Raw genomic sequence first — 21,234 nt, forward strand, 5'->3', positions numbered from 1 at the left:
CTGCAGTGATTTGCTTTCATCAGAGGAGAAGAGTGGAATCAAAATGGACATACAATAGACACTTGATTCAGTTTGTTTTCATGTGTTGTTTAAACTACATGTTCACTGTTCATGTATGTATATCAAAGATCTATCTTTATACAAAGCAAACCTACACTACACCTCAAGCCAGTATTCTTAGATAGTTGTTTTTCCAATTTATTTATATTGTTTAAAGTTATTTTATGTTATGTGAAATACTTCTGCAGGGCTTTGGCAATTTCTCAACAAAGTAATTGTCATTGTTTTTTACTGATACAAAGAAATTAGTATACTGTTGGAATTGATAACAATGTATTCGTAAGTTTGACACTACATTGGCAGTAGTTTCTTATGTAAATATATAGAAAATATGCCCAAACTGGAAACAATAGGTTTCTGCAAAGAATCAACATCTTGATATTTCTCACTCACTCTTTTCACTAAAACAACCATGTTCTCTCAAATTGTGATTAGCAATCATTTATTTAGCATTTGAAATTTCAATATATTTAAATTAAAATTGTATGTCTATTTTCAGGCATGTCCTCTTTTTTTTTTTAACAACAAGGTAGTTATTATTATTATATCTTGATTACTTGCACAAAGTAAGTGGGAATATTTTACTATTTCCAATCCTGGCACAATTTACATTATTGTCACAAACAATATATCATTCATAGTCACAAGCGTATATTTAAGAAATGTTATTTTGTCAAACAACATCAAAATGGTAGCTTTGTAGTAGCATTAACTAGACCTACGTTAGTTTTATAATCTGCTAACTAAGCAATCTCTACACTTGTGAAACTGCGTTATTTGTTATTCTAATTAGTCATAAAATACGAACTTGATGTGACAACCTAAAAAAAAAACACCAGTGATAATGTGAATTAGCCATGCATTTAACAATTGCTACTCAATATACACATGTGTGACATCAGCATCCCTGCATAACCGACAGATAACAAAAAAATAAAAATTGGATCTGATTTTAATGCAGCATGTACAAACTCATGATTCATCTTTGTTATCATGATACCACCTATATTTTCTTTACTTGTGAAAGATCACAATAGCACCACTGTGGTCCTTCAGCACCAGCGCTAACACACAAGACAGTGTTTTGGAGATTTGGTCAGTGATTTCACTTCTGTAGAACAGTTTGCTTCTCAAAGACACTTACAGAATATGTTAACTGTTTAAAATGAGAAAAACATGTGAATGGGCTTACTTGGCCATTCTGACCTATACAAATTCCCCACAGAGGGGTACATACTCTGTAGGTTTTAACAGACCCTTTTTCTTGATGTTCAAATAACATCTAGAAAAGCAGTTTAGTTCTCAGTTACTATAATGAATTTAACTAATGAAGAGAAAGAGGTAGTTTTGAAGTGAAGACTTTGTTCTGACACTGATTTATTCAGTATGATGGGGCAAATAATGTGATTTTTACATCCTGAGCCATCACTACAGCTACAGTACAGCAGACCTGGCCTGACTTGATGAAATGATCTAAAAGAATTCCTTTCCTGCTAACCTTTTCCTTGAGCAATAGTCAAATCAATTTATTTGACTCCCTTCTGTAAATAAACGTACAGTATTTACATACGGTATGTGTCTTGTAAGCGAAGAATCACAGTTAAATAGAGTACCATACAATGCCACATCACCTTTGCTGTCATTGACTGCTGAGTAGTTCATAGACAGTAAATACTTCAAGGTGAGTGCTTTCACCTGGCACAAAATACTGTAGTGTACTGTATAAATCTTTACTTTTTCATTTTTCTTTTTCAAAACTGAAAGGGTCAGTTTGCCTATGAATCCCCAAAAAGAATTCCCCTTCACTTCTTGTGATAAGTAGCTTTAACTTGTTTTGACTGAGATATCTACCACTGTGTCTTCTTTCACCACCAAATACACAGAGGAGAAATTTTGTTGTTTTTGTTGCCTAAAAACAAAAAACGTGATCAAAAACCATTTAAAACATTTGAAAACTCTGCAAATCAAGTTAATTCAAAATAATTGAAATCCTTTTTTTAAACGTGATAATGTTTCTGTAAAGACATTTTTCAACGCTATTACCACCACAATAAAATATACACTACAGCTCCATTGTATTGAGGTGCCAAAGTCTCAGCAGTAAATATCTCAAATGCAAAGACAACACAACTATCTGCTGGATACCATTTTAAAATTAAAATAGATTTATTATGGGAAATCAATAAAAATGAAATCTTGTACCAGGATTCATCTTGTTCATTTGCTTCATGAAAATACTGAGTGTCCCTAATAGTTCATTCATATTGTGTGTTTGTTCAGTATCAGTGTGTGCTACATAGTAGTCTGATATGAAGATGAACCTTCCTCTGAGCTGCTGTGCAGTAATGGCTGTCTCTCTTCGTAGCTTAGCGCCCTCTTCCTCCTCTGGTTACGCCTCCACTTCCTTCTTCCAACAATAAGCAGCGCGGCGATGACTGCAGCGATCAGCGCCCCGAGGATCCCGGCTCCCAGGAGCCACAGCCAGATCTCCTGGGCCTGCTGGAGGTAGGGCGTCAGGAACTCCTGAACAAACCTCTGGCCTGTAGCGGAGATACACAGGATGAGACAGTTTGACATGAAGGAAACGTTTTAGAAACACTTGTTTACTGGACTTGTTTTATTGTTCTGTACTGACCAGGGTCCAACAGGTAGGCATACTCAAATCCTAGAACCTTATCAGTCAGGAAGTAGTCTCCGTTTCTGTAGAGAGGCAGGAAGGGCACCATGTAGTGTCCATCATTGTGGCCAATGGGGGCATTGGCACGTGGGTAGTTGGTCTGGAGAGGCTGGTGGGTTCTGAGCCAGCGCTCAAAGATGCTGGAGAAGAGAGGAAAGAACGCAGAGATAAATGGGAGTGAAGGATAAAAGAGGAAAAAGAGGGAGGAGATGAAGAATGGATAAAGATGGATGTGATAAAGATAGAAAAGGAATGGAGAAATATAATAGTATCAAGGAGGTAGGCAACGGAATATAGAAATAAAAAAGAGTAAGAGAATAATATTAAACAAGAAAGGTGGAGATCTTTAAATATCCTAAAAGGGACTGTTGCTTTCCACATAAGAGAAGCAACATTTTGACTTGTAAATTAAAAAAAAGTATTAAAAATAATGTTTTTGGGTAAGAATGTATTGCCTATCTTCCTATAAAAATATTAAGAGGCCTTAAAAGCAATCAGTAATCATTTCTTTCAGGGCTGATTAAATATTTCTTGAAACTTCCAAAGATTCAGAAAAGCATTTTAGCATGGTGTCTTTATTTACTTGATAACTGTGACATTTATACATAAACCTACCTGAATATGTGCAAGACACCATTACGTCAACAATTTCAATTTTTTATCCTTTTTTTTCCTCCCGTCTCACTATTCCTTACTCTGTAACTGTTTCCTTTTTATTTGTTTTAATTTTTTCATTTTTTCTCTATGTATTACTCCCCCCTCTATCTCTTCCCTCTTTCCCATTTCTGACACATGTGCAGTAAATAGAAGCAAAGTGATCCTTTTCCTGTGTGTCATTAGTAGACATGTTTGTGTGCATCATTGTACCTGTCGATGAAAGCGTGGTGCAGCAGGAATATGGGGTCGTTGGCTGAGCCCTGCACTGAGGACATGGAGCCATTCATGAAGACATGCAAGGCGTTGTGCATTGTGCTCTGGCCTGGCACTGCCATACCTGACGTTGGACTGGCGAAACCTGCAGGTGGGAAAAAAAAACTTAAAAATGTGTACATGATAGAAGAGAGAGGGATAGACGTTTTTATGTGGGAGGGAGATGAGTAGAGTGATGAGAAGTGTGGAAAAGCCCCTAATTTCTACTAAAGATCTTTCATTTCGTTGCAGAAATGTCAAAATTCACTTAAAAGAAATTCTCTAAACGACGTGAAGTTTTAACAGAGTTGTATAGGTTGGATGTGCTGCTCACTTCTAGTGTTTAAAGTGCTCTTTCTCACATCTTTGAGATACTTTTGATATAACTAAGACTGACAAGCAAATTACTTATTGATCTTAGTACCAGCTAAAGGCACCCGACTGTGGAAGCAGTACAGTAATTTACAATAGAATTTACTCTTTTTGAGAAATGCTCGTGGGGAATGCTTCAAGGTAACCATGAGTTAGACACTAAGTGAACTAACACAAATTAGGCTCAAGCTACAATATTACGTAAATTAAAAAAAAAGTTTATTTATTAACTGAAAATTGAATTCATCAGTTTTAGTAGGATGCATGTTTTAAGCATCTGTTTGCATATATTTCTTCCGGCTTCACTATTAATACATTAATAGGGTTAGCTAAGTGTGATCACATGATTGTGTTTCTACCCTAGCGTGAACTAAATGAGCCAACACTCATTCACTAGATTAGACAGATTAGACCAAGGATTAGGTTCAATGGTTAAGCATGGAAGTGCAGTAATACTAATGTGTGTGTGTGTGTGTGTGTGTGTGTGTGTCTAAGACTCCTACCCTCTATGACGTTTCTAAAGCTCATATTGGTGAATCGGTCCATGGGTCCCGTCTCGTACTGGGGAAGGCCCACAGTGAAGTCTACATCAGCTGTTGTGGGGAGTCTCGGTGTGCGGTTGGGATCATGGTTGCCGGGGTTGCGTAACAGTGGTCCCTCCCCGGTGCCGTTACACAATGCCTCTCGGCTGTTGTACTCCTCTGGCTGGGTACAGATCACCTACACACACACACACACACACACACACACACACACACACACACACACACACACACACACACACACACACACACACACACACACACACATACATTTAGTGAGCGGTCGTTAAAGAGACTATGCCTTCAGACAAGATGCAAACTACTACAACATTTCTGACAGATTTCTCAGTTTATGTGTCCTGTGTGTGCATGTGTGTGTATTCAGAATCAGAATCAGAATCAGAATCACTTTATTCGCCAAATGCATCAGCAGACACACAGGAATTTGACATGGCAATCAGTAACACAGAGCTTAACAAACAAATATGCACATAGCTGCAGGGACATGCTTAAAAACAATCAATAATAAATAGTCCAAGTTAAAATAATAAAATAATAACATTGGGGAGGGGAGGGGGGAGGGGGGACCTGATCAGCTATTCAAAAGGGAAACCGCTCTAGGAAAAAAACTATTAAGGTGGCGTGAGGTCCTTGTCCTCATCGCCCTGTACCTTCTTCCTGAGGGAAGCAGCCTAAAAATATCACTTGCTGGATGGGACTGATCAGCAGCAATTTTAGCTGCCCTCTTCCTGACTCTGGCCTCATACAGGTCGCTGATTGACAGCTGCCTCTGTCCAGTCAGCCTCTCTGCTGTGCGCACAATGCGCTGCAGTCTGTTCTTCGCCTGGGCCGATGCTGATGCAAACCATACAGAAATGGATGTTGACAGAAGGCTTTCCACAGTGGCTCTGTAAAACCTAGACCGAACAGAGCTGGAAACGTTCAGTCTGGTTAGCTGTCTTAGAAAAAACATTCCACTGTGAGCCTTCTTAATAATGGAAGAACTGTTCCGGGCCTATGTGAATGTAACAAGTGTAAAAATGTAATTTCCCCATTGAGGGATTACAGTAAAGTGCTTCTTTCTTTAAAGTTGCTGTCTTAGATACATTTTCTGGGATGTGGATACAAGGAGGAGGATTTTCTCTCTGAACTTTTATGTTGACTGGATGAATTCTTACAAAATATGTGTGTTTCCAATCAAATCTCTAATTTCTTTGGATTACTGTAAGAGGCTAAACCAGTTTTAGAACAACAGACCTGCAGAGTGAAGTAGTAATAAAACAAACAACATGTTTGTTTCTTGGGGAAAGGAATGTTCAGTCTCTTAATAATGGATAAGAACGATTTTCTCATAGATCTAGTTAAATGTGCAGTTTTCACTCACTCTTTCACACACACACACACACACAGTCAAAGTCAGAGAGAGAGACAAAAGAACTGTTCTACCTTCCATGAGGAGAAGACTGAAGCAGGGCTGATGAGGTTAGGATTGAGGGGACTGCGTCCGCCCATCAGAGCATCGGTGCACACCTCACAGGACTGGGCATCCCTCCAGTCCCAGTATGGGATGGTGAAGTTAAAATCTCCCGTCAGCTTCCTTATCTCATTCTCCCAGTGAAGCAGGTAGACTCGGTGCCAGGGCAGAAATGCTGCAGATTCATGGGCAAAGTCGATGTCTGTCCATACATTCCCTGGCCCACCCAAGAAGGCGTCCCGGGACACATAGTAGTGCATCCAGACAAACAGGTCATAGGTGTTGATGTCAGAGAACATGGGGTTCTCACCATTTTCACCCATCTCTGCTCTTGTTGCTGTGGAGATCATATAGTCACGACTGATGGTGTTCTTCGCCAGGTTGAGATAAGAGATAAACTTCTGTTGCTCAGCAAGTGACATGGTCAGGATGTTCCTGCGCACTGACTCCCTGTACTCAGCACAGTTTGAACCCCAGTAACCAAACCTGCATTCGCCACAGTTAAAACCTCCATAGTTTCCAGCACAACGACACGTCCTGTTGAAGAAAGCTAAAGGCCAGCGCTCTCTGTCATCAATCCCACTGTGTGGGTACTGGGGCCCATGGGGCTCTTCTGAGACCTCCACCTCAGTGCAAAAACCACGGCCTGACAGGGCACCGCAGGCTGAGCCGTCACCATCCCACACTGGGCAACACTCCTTGGTCCGTAGTCCCTCTGAATTGGCACATGGGCGAGGAAATTGGCATAAACAAGTCCCAATGAGCTGCAGCAGAACTACGGATACATACAAGCTCCTCATGGTGAAAAGTCAGAGCAGTTCCAGTCAATGGGAATGTAAACTCCTGCTGAAAAAATGGACACAACAGAACCTGATGCCTTTACAGACTGCAGCTGACAAGGTTAGACTCAGCAGCAGCACAGAGAAGTAGATTCACTGACGGAAAGTTACTTCTGGTTAGTAGGCTACAAGCAGAGAAATACAGGATTGCACACTCAACCAAATTTGATCTAGAGATGGGCTTCTAGACTTAAAGAGATCTAAAAAGAACTAACTTACTTTTCTTACTTATTTGCAGCTTGCACATTTTTTAAACTTGCTACCCCTGTATACTACCATCTAACCCTCCACCAAACCTCCTTCCACCTCTCTCCTAAACCCAGCCACAACTCTCTCTCTCTCTCTCCAACTCTCTCCCTACTCATTGAGTGGTTTTAGGGGCCGTCCTCTTACAAAGTGTGCGAGCTCATTGTGATCTCACACACACACTCAGTCAGACACACACACACACACACACACACACACACACACACACACACACACACACACACACACACACATACAAGCATATGCACTCACACGCTATCACATGCTCAGGATAATATTCCTGATTCCTCTTACATTTTGTCTTGAGACCAGCTGACCTCTGCTCTGCTATACCTCAGGCAGAAAAGAATGCGTGTGTGTGTGTGTGTGTGTGTGTGCCCCCTGGCCCGGAATTTGTGCATGATCAAGTCTGCAGTTGATGTGCTGTTGAAACAAAAAAAGTGAGATATGGAAAAGAAACAGAAGATAAGAAGGTGGAAATTTGATATTCCACAGAATATTAATTAGAATCAGGCCTTGTGCTACAGTGACCTAAAGAGCAGGTTTTCAGTACGGCAAAATCTAGGTGAGTTTCTCCTCTGGTTGAAGAAGGGCTGATCAGGGTTTTCAGTGGTTCTGCTCCATTTGGCCTTGTTAGTGTGTAGCATCAGAAATAAGGTAATATTACTCTGGGCAACAAGTTAAACATATTAAATTACTGCTATCTTAAACCATCATTCAGGCTACACTTTCAATGTATTTGAAAATAAAGACAAAAACAACATTCCAGTTGGATTAATCCATGTGAAACACGGTAGTTGACCAGTCTCCATTGTTGGCCAGGGTATTGGTGAGTTGGAATACTAATGCTGGTTTTGTGTACACAAACCAGCACTGTGCCTGTTATAGTAAGTGTTTGATCAAGTGTCTCTAAAGTAAACTTCTCAACTTTTCACTTAACATCATGAACGGTCAGTTTATTTCATATTATTCACATGTAGATCATCATCATCTATTTTTTTAAATTCAATTTAAGTATGGACACCGAAAATTCACACACACAAGTTGAATTAAGAAAAGCAATTACAAATGGAATTGCAAACACCCGAGTATAGTCTTATAAATTCAACAAGTGCAATTAGAGATTTTTGTTTCAATGTTTTTTGGAGCTCATTGCATTTGTGAGAAGCATGTTATTTGAAACCAGTTCTTCCGAGCTCATTTTATACATGTACAGCTAATGTAAAAAATATCCTGCGAGCTGACATTGTAAGAACTGCATTTATATGAGACCAGAGAGCAAAAATGAGAAGCATCTGTTACTATACAAAATCCAAACTGCCCTTTTCCTGATCCTGGACCGGTACAGGTGCAGATGACAGACTGAATGATGGTTGAGTAGAAAGTGGTCAGCAGCTCCTTAGGCAGATTAAACTTCCTTAGCTGTCGCAGGACGAATAACCTCTGCTGGGCCTTTTTCTGGACAGAGTCAATGTGGGGAGACCATTTTAAGTCCTGTGAGATGGTTGAACTCAGGAACCTAAAGGAATCCACAGTGACGGTTGTGTCATCTGCAAACTTCAGGAGTTTTACAGACGGGTTCTTTGAGGTGCAGTCATAAGTGTAGAGGGAGAAGAGAAGTGGGGAGAGGACACACCCCTGTGGGGCGCCAGTGCTGATGGACTGGGTTTTGGATGAGATGTTCCCCAGTCTGACATGCTGCTGCCTGTCAATCTGGAAGCTGATGATCCCCTGACAGGTGGAGGCAGGCACTGAGAACTGGGTGAGCTTCTGATGTAGGAGTTCTGGGATGATGGTGTTGAACGCCGAGCTGAAGTCCACAAAAAATAAAACAATTCAATGGACTGTTCATTTGGTCCTATCAAGTTTAACTAACTAGGTAGTTTTTCGGAATCACATGCTTTAGATAGGTCTATAACAAGCACACCACAGCGTTGGGGATTGTAGCTTGTGTGTACAGCCTGTTCACATTACTGGCCTCATTTATGACCTCACATGCTGAAGTGAGTTTCAAACTCATGCCACAAGTGAAGTTTCCTTTTATTCTACAACGGAAAGATAGATGCATCATTGAGAATAAAAACAAAAAGTCATGCAAATAGCTCCATCATACAAACATTTTATGTCATATTTTTGCACTGTAAGAGAAAAAGGTACACAGTTGTTTTTTGGGGGTAATTTTTCTATGATGATGAATGTTGCTGCTCTTCACTTGACTTTCCAGTAATATGTGAGAAAGTGGAAGAGATTTTCCTGGTGGAAATTACAACAATTGTTCTGCTTCTTCAAGGTGCCACTACCATTGTTTACAGTATACAGGCTACTCTTTCCTTTGTGCATCTGTTTCTGTAAACACACACAAACACAAAGTAGATGATCACAGAGCGCGTGTTCAAGGCTACCAAGGTATTCTACAAACTGTGTGGCAACATTATTATCAGTTTATTGCGTTATGGTTAAATTATAATGGTCATAATCAGTGGGCCAAAAAGTAGTACGTTTTACTTAAGTAAATGCATTAATGCCCCAATGTAAAAATACTAACAAGTAGGCCTAGACGTATTGACAGCAAAATGTGTTTAAAGTACAAAAAGTAAAACGATACAGTATAATGTCCTGTCAGTGTGACATATAATCTATATTAATTGATTATCATGTCCAATGTATTACTGGAAATACGAAAGTAAAGTAGGCCTGCTGTAGGCTACCCTAAAATTGTAGGCTACTTACAGCAAGCACAGTAGGCTACTCGATCGTGGCAGAAATAATGTAGGCTAGGCTATGTTACATGTACGTTTTGTGCAATTCATGATCTATATGAATTTAATAATGTATAGGCTATAAGAAAGTTGCAGAATGATTTAAGAAACATTTTATAGGCCTATATAAAATAATGGACTCTTTGACATGTTCTAGTTATCTGTACCACCACGTGGTGCAGCGTGACGATCATCCGCACAATACAAGAATGTACAGTACGTGGAAAACTACGAAAAAGAAAGAGAGAGAGAGAGATAGCTTTGCCTCCTCTGGTTTTGCAGACTAAAGTAGGCTACAGTTGGCAGAAAGTCATCTGCACAAACCTGGGGATCACAAGCCGGTCACATGCTGCCGTAGCCAGGCACGGGGTGCAGCTTATCCCGCTGCAGGAACGCAGTGGAGTGCACATGAATGACCATCACAGGATAAACTTGTCCACAGGGCTGCTCTGAGAGAGAAGCAGACAGTGTGTTTATGTGTATGTGTTGTGTGTGTGTGTGTGTGTGTGTGTGTGTGTGTGTGTGTGTGTGTGAGTGAGAGAGAGCTTTTTCTTAGAACTTATTCAGAATGTCACCTTCTTTAAAACAACAAGTTACAGCAGTTCACTCCTGAATATTTCAACAACCACGTGACATCATGTAGCCTAAAGAGTTCTTATAAATATCTTCTTTGGTCCCATTGATGTATTAAGAGAACCCAACCACAAGAGGGCAGCATGACCTTCCTCCTGAAACCGAGGAAAACCACAGGGCGACTGCCTGTCACAGCATGGTATGAGTTTCCTCATTTATAATGAGACAGGAGAGATGGGAGTACACTGATGATCTGACCAGCTGGTGGTGTTTGTTATGGTTATGTGATTTATTTTAAGCTTATACATATTAAAATACACCCTGCCGCTCTGCACAGATGAAAAACCAAACTTTTACTTACATTTTTACTACTGGAGAGGGAGATGATGTGCACCTTGTTGCCCAAGGAGATAATTGATAATTTGAATTTGTCTGATTGAAAATCAGAACATTGTGTGTGTGTGTGTGTGTGTGTGTGTGTGTGTGTGTGTGTGTGTGTGTGTGTGTGTGTGTGTGTGTGTGTGTGTGTGTGTGTGTGTGTGTGTGTGTGTGTGGCTCAGAATCAAAGATGGTCAGATGGTACGACCTACTAACATAATGTATACTTTATTACTTTATTAATCCCGCAAGGGGAAATTACAATGGGACATGTGACCCTATGCTCCTCATCTACATCTGGAGAGAGAGTGAGACAGATAGATAGATCTACAAAATAGATTATTGGATTAGTCGATCAGCAGAAAATCTACATGAAACTATTTAGGATCATCATTTCCTTCATTTTTTAAACAAACATTGCACAATTTCACTGGTTCCAGCTTCTCAAAAAAACTAATTCTGTGACAGTAAACTGAATATCTTTTGTTTAGACAAAACGACCAAATCACCATGGGCTCTGGAAATATTGTGATGAGCATTTTTTGATATTCTATCGACAAAACGATGAATTAATCAATTGAGATATAAATAACCAGATTAATCAATAATGAAAATAAAAGTTGTAGCCCTAAGATAGATAGATAGATATTTTCTGTTTTAAGAGTGGCTCCCTTTTCACTGGGACTTTGCAAATTCTGTTATTTCATTTCTGCAAAGTAAAATTTACATTCTGCATGCGGCATCCCCAGTTTGTGTGCTGCCCCTATTATCAGGGCGTCCTGGTAGTCAGAGACACTATGACAGCTTGTCAACCTGTGCTGACAGTTAACATCGACATTGAGGCTGCGTCATAGTTTGTAGGCACCCAGCCTCTGGAACAGCCTGCCAGAGGATCTGAGGACATACTCTCTTTTTTAAAGTGCATTGAATTAGCATTTATCTTCTTTAAATATAATAAATAAACAATAAACACAGTGTTATGTTATATTACATACTAAACCCACATCTGTGGGCCATTTTTGCTGGCAATAATTTTATAATTAGGTCTAAATCTGCCAATGAGGTAAGACTTTTTCTCTTGACTACAGTGCAATTTAACTAGTTTCAACATGTTTGCAGAGTTGGGTTGCATAATGTTAAAGTAGGTGGACAGATCCGCCTTTTGTGTCAAAGTCTTACATGAAAATAGTTGACATTGTGACATTATTTCAAACAACTGGGAAAGATTTTCCAAATGTATTTGAGGCGTATTAAGCATCATCATGAAAATATTTAGGAAGTGTAAATACTTGACGATGACATAAACAAAACAATCAAGATGATTAGGCTAAAAACCAGAGGGTGAATGTTTACCACATGTCACAATAGTATTGTTTAATTCACTTAAAACAAATACGTGACATTAGAACCCCAAACTTCACTTATTTAATGAAGCAGGAATCACATTACATGAGAGGGAATGTTTCATAACTGACGTCCTCGTTTCTCCGTTGGCATTACACAGTTGTAGTTTTTTTCCCCTATTTGTCCTACTTAGAGTGGGAATATTACAGACAAGTGACAACCCTGTAAATCAGCCATGTGTCTATGGCAACCACTGTTATTTTGAAATGCCATTGAATAATTGATTTGCTGACTGTGACACTGACTCTGTTGTGCTTGTGATTTGCGGAGGAGTGTGGTAAAAAGAGAATTTTACCCTATACATGTTCAGATGCGTGTGCTGCACACTAGTTACACACCAGTCATACACAAACACATACAGAGTTTTCATAGGCGTCCTTGTTACGTCACTGTAATCTTATTTTCTTCTAACCAGGGGACCTGTCGCTATGTGATGCACTCCACTGTAGCCCACACACTCTGCTTATTACTTAACAGTGGCAGTGGCAGATTACGCACATACAGTGTGGTAACTGGATGATTTTCATCTATCATATCTTCCAATCCAATTCTCCATGATTCGACACCCTGCTCTGTCACGTTTCAATATTAATTTGCTCATTGATCCAAATTTGCATCAATTATGTTTCAAGTGCAAATAATGAGTTAAGTGGGGGAGAGAGAGAGAGAGAGAGAAAGTTTGGCATCAAATGAGACAAATAGAGCGGATCCATTGGCTGCTTGTTGATTTTCTGTTTTACTACAGCATTAAATGGTTGCCATGGAAATGACCCCAGAAAATGCTGGCATTTCATCTGTCCAAAACAGCTGTATTTAGAGAATCAAGGACACAATGTGATGCGATAGCAGACAGAAACCTTCCATGTGTCGGAGTCTCTATGCGTTGGTGGTGTCTATGCATGATGTGTGTGCAAGGATCCATTTAAGGGGGGATACTCAAACAACTTACCAGTAACAACTATCTATTTTTCAGATAAGAGATCTGGAGTGTCTGATCTAACCTCTAAGATTATAACAAGTGTTCATTGAGGCTTAAAGGTGGGACATATAAATAGATGAAGGATTATTAGACGCTGGATCCATCAAAGTCTGCATTTAAACATCAAATGTGATGTGAACTTTTCAGACAAGTGGGAGTGATATGGATTTATGGATGGAAGCTATAAATATATTTACATATTTATACAGCTACATTCACCAATGCCAAAGGCATGATGATACATGATACATTGCTTAATAGTTTTACATTATGTGGGAAACTGAAACATTAGCCTACACCTCGTACTAAGATCAGGTACTGTGTCATGGAATTGCCTTATAACTTGCCTGATTTAACTGATATTTACCTCTTTGTTGGCTGTTGGATTGAATATATGACTTTATGATCTCAAGACAGCTGCTGGAATGCATAATTAGGTTTAGTCTCTATAGAGATAAAACAGTCTGAAGAGGAAGGGCAGGTACAGTCTGGCCATCAGCTTCCCTGGAGCACCCACCTTTGTGGACAGAGTCAGCATGGCAGACGGCTCATAACAAAATGTACATGATCATATGGTCTGGCCTCTATACTTTTTTACCGGATTAACCCACCAGTGAGCCCACGGGACAAGAAGAGCTGTGGGCCCTTCTTGAGACCCTCATGTTCCCTTCTCACTTAGTTTGGTTAAAAGTTGATTGAAAAGCTGAAAACCAGCAAGTACAAGTCAACACATTATATCTATAGGCCTATATCTATGTGTGTATGAGAGGGAGAGCTTGTTGCCCACAGAGAGAGATAGAGGTCAGGGTTAGTAAGGTCAGGGCTATCACTGCATCAGCTAAAGCCGTCCAGCCTGCATGTGTGTGTGAGAAAGACAGTGTGAGAATTTGTGTAGTTGTGTGCGTGTGTATGTCTATGCTCTTTTAATGGTCTACTAATACCAAATGCATTTGGCTGACAAATTAATCCAAGCCTTGTCATAGCCAAGCTCTAAAACCCTTCTATCCCATACCCCCTTCTCCCTGTCTCTCACTCGATCTCTCATTCTTTTCTCCTCCGCTACTCTCTATCAGTATCTATCTCCAGATGGTAGGCTATCTTGGAGATAGGTGAGAGAGCGAGAGAGAGAGAGAGAGCAAGAGAGATGAGAGAGAGAGAGAGAGAGAGAGAGAGAGAGAGAGAGAGAGAGAGAGAGAGAGAGAGAGAGAGAGAGAGGATGACCTGTGACGCGAACTGAGCCTCCTCATTGGAGCGCGTGGCGCGGCGGAGAGTGAGCGAGGACAGGGGTGTTCATTTGTTGCCATAGTGAAAAAGTAGATTACCCACGGACAGCATGATGCGCTGATGGAAGCGTGAGGGATGCTGTATTTCTCTAGGAGCAATCACTTGTCCTGCAAGCAAAGGTATGTCGCCTAACTTCTCTTGTATTCCATTCGTGGAGGGAAATTGACGTAGGCATGACCAGGTAGCTTAAAGGCAATTTCTCATGCGTGTATTTCTCCTAAACAAGTCAAGTTCATTCATGGGAATGCATCCCAAAGTGACTAGGCTATAACAAGGGGGCGCTTCAGATAGGCTACCCCTCCCCCTTTACGTAACCTATTATAGGCATATGAGTAAACCCATTATAAACAATCACTTCTATTCCCATGAGAAAATGTGTCTTTTGTAGGCTATAGGCTACTCACTGACTGCTGATAGCGACATATGATATTTTGTAATCTCCTATAATTCCTTCTACAAGATGTAGGCTAGCCTAATGTTAGTGGAATGGTAGGATACTGTAGCCTATCACTAAAGTCATTTATTTTATTTTTATTTCGCTGTCATACAACATAGCCTAGACACATTTCCAAACAAATTCCCTTGAGTTGAGGAAAGCGCAAGGAAAGTAAAGCTATAGGCTACCCATAATATTATGTTTAATTATTAATTAATGTCAAATAAAAACTATTATAAAACTTAAATTAAATACAATTAAATTAAAAGTTGCCATGCCCTTAAAAATAGGCTACAAGCCTTATTTTCGTACAAAACCTGAATGTAGCCTACCGTCGTTGCTGGCAGTCAATGTTATGATTGTAGACGTTTGCAGGGGAGCAGGATGTTTCCATTAGGCTACATTTATTGTTATCTTTAATGATTTGATCTCTGTGGGTCTTTTAAGTGGAAAGGCGAATTATGTAGGCCTATATCAATGGCTCTTTACTCCTGTGACCGCTATGAAACTTCAAATGTAATCGATCTCCTTCACTGCGTCGTTATCCCAGCCCACAGTGTCACCTCTGATATCTATTTGATCAGAGAAGGAAGAGGGATACACAGAGCCCACCTTCATTCTATAGGCCTACCTTAGGCCATATGAACAGCGCCACATAGCCATATAAGCCTACGTCCATTTTCTGATCTAGTCTATTAAAGGCGTTCAGTGCAAAAGGAAGACGGACCAACAGAGAAATACAGCCAAAGAGGGATGCACACGGAAAATGAAAAAAAAAAAAACACGTGTAGAGAGATAGACAGAAAAAGACACTAGACTAGTCACACAGATTGATAGTTTGACCATCACTGTTTCTGTGCTATAGCCTATCTGTCTGTTATTGTTCCCTCTGCTGGCACCGTGGCGCGACTTTATATGATTATTATATTATTATAGGATACTACTCCCTGTGTGCGGTGTTCATGTGCCAATAAACCACATTTTAGGAACTCAGCTCTGATTGGCTCGAACCCGGCACAGGTGTTTTTTTGTGTGTGTGTTATTTCTGTACCCCCGTCAAATATTGCCTCCTTTCAGGCGTCGTAAAGCTGTTGTAATGGTAAGATTGGGCTGAAGTTAACATAACAGAAGACGACTTGTTGATGTTAAAGTGGGAGTTCGGGGGAAGGGGAACCACAAATTGATGGGGAAACAAGACTTTAGCACTACCTGTTCCGCACTTTTGCTCAGTGCGTCGCTAAGTTAGCCACCGCAGAGACGAATCTTTCGTCCAGATATGCTAGCTAGCTTCTGCGGAAGAATTTATGCTAGTTGCCAAACGTGCGTATCAAGTAGCTAGAGTAGCCTGACATTAATTAGGGTAACACTTTGGATTATTTTTTTAATTTACAACCAGATAACGTTAATACGTTTACAGATAAACTTCGTCGCTTCGTGATTAACAAAATAAGAAATATGCGAAGCTAAAGGCAAGACGTTCGTAACGTTGAGCCTAGCTAACGTTGACACGCAGCCCTGTTGTCAGATCCCGTTCTCTTTTAATTTATAGTCTGCAGACCAGCTGCTAGCTTGTCTATTCTTTTCAACAAGGATTTGTCCTTACTTCTTACCACAGTAGGAAGGAAGACATAATATTATGAAACAATGGGATAAGGAAAGATAGATGAGGTAGAACAAATGTTCAAAAGCCAAACTAAATGACCCAAATCGGAGAGAAGGAAATTAGTGAGAAAGGGGAGAAGTGGATGATGAATTTATATGGAGATAAGGAATGGATGAGGGGAAATAAGAAGGTAAAGAGAGCTGAGCGGATGGCAAGCGGGGAGAGGGCTTAGGAGAGGCGGGGCAGAGGAGAGGAAAAGGGGTGGGATGAAGGAGAGAGGTGTTTGGAGACAGGCTCAGGTGTGCGTGACTGGAAAACGGAGGGAGCTCGGAGGCTGCACAGACACATACTACATCGGCAGTATCTTTTCTCTGTGATACTAACTTAAAACCAACTTATCAAGCGGGACCGTGCCGATGACGGCAGAGAGACATATATTTCAATAAGGTAACGTTTTACTATTAAGATATATACCCTATGAAAGACCACCGTATTTCTTCAGAGACTTATCCTGTCTACCCTACTCAATATTCTGCTCAGAGTGATTTTGTCGCACTTTGCTATTACCTATTGTTCTTGCAGTATTCATAAAGGTTATATCCCGTAAGCGTGTAACCTAGTTAAAAAGATCAGCCAATTGCAATAATGTATAGGAGATACAGCCATGCCAATAAGACCGAGAGGGATCAGAAACTCGGTTTTCATCTGTGCATGCTGTGACCATGCTCATTTCAGACAGTGTCTCTGTCATGCTTTGCACCATTCGTTGTAAAAAAAACAAACAAAAAAAACATCGTGTGTGTGTTTGATTCGGTGCAAATGATGGACTCTGATCTCCCATTGCGGTTGACGGATGCTGCGCCAGTCATTGTTGTCTCTGGATTGTATTTCTCCTTGGAGAGAGGCGGTTTGACCAGGCGCTGTACGTGTATGTCAGTGATTAATTAAGGCTATACATCATATAACACAAGTCAATGAATGTATTTATAGGGACGCTATGGAACATCAACAAAACCACAATACCTAATAGAAAATGAAAAGTACAACGAGGTCACTAACCGACAAATAAGAAGGTTACCAGTGTAGGCTGCAAGTGTCTGTTGAACACATTGCAGGATGAAGTGATTTTAAGGTCAGAGCTTATTTGGGAGGAGAAGGCGCCACTGTGTCACACCTTGTCTGATGTGCCGCTGCAGGTAGCACTCCCGGACGACAATGCCTATACACGCATGTATTATCGAGACCGTATTACATTCCCATAGGGAGATAGCCTATAGTCAACAGTTCTCAACAGTAAGTTTACAGTGACATATTGTTGGCAATGTGATGTAGGTATTGGCTTATCACATACTGCATTTGGTTTAGAGATTCTGATGGTGTTTGACACCTTCCTGACCTTTATTGCCCCTTATGGTCATACTGACTGAGAAATATCTATTTGGCTGTAGCAGTCGGGTAAGATACACAAGAGATCTGAATATTGTGAGTGTTGGCATCTCCTAGCCTTGGTGATGTCCATAGTCTGAGCACCAGGAACAGCTCCTAATGGCATTTACATTATTCCAGAAACAAGGCAACAACAAGGCAACAACAACCTTTTAAACGTTTTAAAACATACTGATACACCTTGTTTCCTGAGGCTCAGGTGCAAAAAATAGCACCCCTGTCCCCTCGGGAACAAGAGGCACATGGAGACACATTGTCACATGCCCACTCAGCAAAAGCCTTCCCTGAATAACCGAAGCTTCCCAAAATATTGCTGTCTCTTTAAATTGTATACACAACAGAAATTAGCAGTAAACCCTATTTTAGTTGCCAGCAAATAATTTAAGAAACACTACGATATGTATTGATCTCTGTTTCTGTTGAACATTCATGCCCCTGAGTTTTCTTCTTTGACCAGAAGGCCGTATGTCTTATATTCACAGAAAGACACAGACATACTTTATGTAAAGATGGCCGTTATACATGTCAAACTCTTAGGCTGGTACTCCATTAATCCCTATGTTTTCTGCTGTTAGCACGTCACTGTGAGAAGAGGGTGATGAAAGATCCTGCTCACTTTTAATATAATGTGGGTGAATGCACACCTATCATTGTAGGGCATTCAAGATGCCTGCATTTTCCATTAGCATGTTTATGTCTTGTGTATGGTGAATAATTGCGGTCAGTATGCCTGATCTAGATTTGTCTTACTTTCTTTTCCCTCATTTAATCTGTCAAAATATGCACTTTGAAAAGTTTTTACAGTCAAGCTGCTCAGATGATGAAAAAGCATTAACTTCAGATGCTGCCCTCTGCCCCATCATTAATTAAAAATGCCTGTGCGTCATACAGAACAAGATAGAGAAAATAAATGTGTTTGCATACAAGGGATTCTTTTAGGTAAATTGTAATTGTTATTGTCTCTGTTTTAATGTGCAGTAAATTAAATGCTTTCTCACCACATAAAACAGTGTGTCAGCAGCTAATGGAACTTATTGAATTAAAGCAAGGCAGAGAGGGAGAGAGCATGTTTGTCTCTGCCTATGTTGTCTGTGTTAAAGTTGATTTGGAAGGTTTTATAATGCCCTTGTGGGTAGTTTAGCTGGAAGTAGAGATATAAATGCCTAATGGCGTGTGCGAGATGTTTGTTTAGGGAATGAGGATTTTCTTTTCTTTTCAGCTACAGTTTGGCCTACGCACTGAGAGAGACACAGAGGGGGAGCGTGACAGAGACACAGCATGTATGTGACTGAGTGTGTAAGAGAGGCATACATGCAGGATTGCAAATGAAACAGTGGCTTATCTTGGGGAGGGAGAAACATGGTGAAATTATTTTTTATAAGTGGGAATGTGTCTTGCCTGAGTGAGCAGTGCAATTTTAAGTGAGGAGAATCATATTTGTAACGTCCATGTGCCAGTAGATATAGAGAATGGGAGACATAGACACAATTGCGTCATTGGTAGAGACAGAGAGTGTGTGTGTGTGTGTGTGTGTGTGTGTGTGTGTGTGTGTGTGTGTGTGTGTGTGTGTGTGAGTGAGAGTGAGAGAGAGCAGAGTTTTGTTTGATTTGATCATTATTGGAGCAGCAGTTAGCCCCGTTGCCATCCTGACACTGTCATGTTAATTACGTTCAGTGAGACTCTCTGTCCCTTGATGCCTCTTTTTTTTATCATTCTCTCCTTATCTTCATTTCTTTTCTCTCTTTTCTCTCTCTTCCTCTATCTTTTTTCTCTATATTTACCTAAACTCCACGTTCATTTCTCTCTCCCCCTTCTCTAGCTCCCTCTTTTCCCCTATTCAGTTATCCACCAACATCCCTGTCACGACCTTGATCCTGTAATGCATAAGCAGTGAATGCCATCCTCTGCTGTCTAAACTGTCCCAGCTTCCCTCCTGTTTACGGTCAGTTAAATTGCTCCATTGCAGTGAAGTAAAGTATTTGTGTAGCTCTGAGGTTAAGCAATGTATAAGACTTGCCCATTAATGCAGAGGGATGGCTGCTTTAAAGTTTACTTGGGGGAGGAAACTAATGCCCCCCCCAATATGGCTGACTGTTAAACACTGTGTGCGTGGTGTATTTCTTGTAGCTGGATGTGTCCTGTATGTCTGTTTTAATCATCCCCTTGACCACATTTTGATCACTTTACTGTTAACATCTGTTTGTACTTCATTAAATGGATGCATTCTATAATTTAATATATCAAGGCACATGCAATAGTGTACTTTCTTTCCTAGAAGAGAATTAATACAAAATACCCCTGAATGCACAGTTTTTGCCAAATTCTTTGTTTCAGCCTAGGAAACAATGTACACTATAATGGTAACAATGGAAGGGGGCCCAATTTGGAGAGAACACCCAAAAGCCAGTGTTAAAGTAATACCATTAGAGCAGCGGGAGAAAAGCGCATCAAGTAAAGTCAACTTTATTGTCAATTCTGCAATATGTGCCAGACATACAGAGCAATTGAAAATGTCTCTCCGACCCACGGTGCAATAAGGACACGGTATAACATACCAAGTTTGATTTTGTTAGCATCGAGAGGCAGACACTTGAGGAATGACATATGGTAGCTGATGGGATTGTTTGGTGATCATCATGGCTTTTGGATTTTTGGCCTTTGGATTTTTTTTATGTGACCTTGTTGGTGTCATACACAAGTTACACAAGTGATTGTCAGGCAACCAAAGATTCTTCACAGCAGCGGTAAGGTGTGATCCGATGTTGCGATTGTGTTGTTGATATAATGTTGACACAGTGGTGACTGTGGTGACTCTGCTGGTCCGTCAGTGATTTAGAGCTGTGAACCAGGAAGAACAGGGCAAGGCCGTAAGGCTGAGCTAGAGTTTGTAAAGCCTCCATACATAAATCAAGAGTACTGGTCTAGAGCTGATTCTGTAGTCATCACATTAAGCTTAATTAAGAACAGACAGTAACAGCTCATTGGTCACTATAATGGCCAATGCAATGGTTGTTACGTAGATTTAATTTGCGCAGTTAGCATCCCTATTTAAATTAAACATCAAGTATGCTGAGATTAACATTTGCTGTGGAATGAGTGCACACAAACACTGTCGAGTGAATGTGAACGATACTCAGGCTTTAATTTTATACAGTTATCTCTGCTAGTAGTAGCTAAAAGTCTGTCAAGCTTAAGTAAATGGATCAAACTACAAACAAGCATGTGTGGCCAG

At 40.4% G+C, this 21,234-nt stretch overlaps 2 protein-coding genes across 5 annotated transcripts in view; one reads left to right on the plus strand and one right to left on the minus strand.

The window, feature by feature from the left end:
• Positions 1–994: 994 nt before the first annotated feature.
• tyr (tyrosinase) lies at positions 995–7,217 on the minus strand. Its single transcript, XM_039791205.1, has 5 exons — positions 6,007–7,217; positions 4,522–4,738; positions 3,605–3,752; positions 2,696–2,877; positions 995–2,600 (listed from the first exon to the last, which is right to left on the minus strand). Exons 1-5 carry the CDS (start codon positions 6,832–6,834, stop codon positions 2,353–2,355), a joined length of 1,623 nt encoding a protein of 540 aa, XP_039647139.1. The 5' UTR covers positions 6,835–7,217; the 3' UTR covers positions 995–2,352.
• Positions 7,218–14,476: 7,259 nt separating this feature from the next.
• The window catches only part of grm5b (glutamate receptor, metabotropic 5b), a 93,893-nt gene continuing 87,135 nt past the window's right edge, over positions 14,477–21,234 (plus strand). Inside the window, exons 1-2 of one of the 4 annotated variants that reach the window (XM_039826185.1) lie at positions 14,477–14,636; positions 19,822–19,944. The gene's annotated coding sequence lies outside the window, so the exon portion shown is untranslated. Of the gene's footprint in view, positions 14,637–16,849; positions 17,004–19,821; positions 19,945–21,234 lie in introns of those variants that run through there. The other 3 variants (XM_039826176.1, XM_039826166.1, XM_039826191.1) reach the window with 3 other exon arrangements.

The sequence above is a fragment of the Perca fluviatilis genome, chromosome 2 (assembly GCF_010015445.1).
Source record: "Perca fluviatilis chromosome 2, GENO_Pfluv_1.0, whole genome shotgun sequence".
Lineage (NCBI taxonomy): Eukaryota > Metazoa > Chordata > Actinopteri > Perciformes > Percidae > Perca > Perca fluviatilis.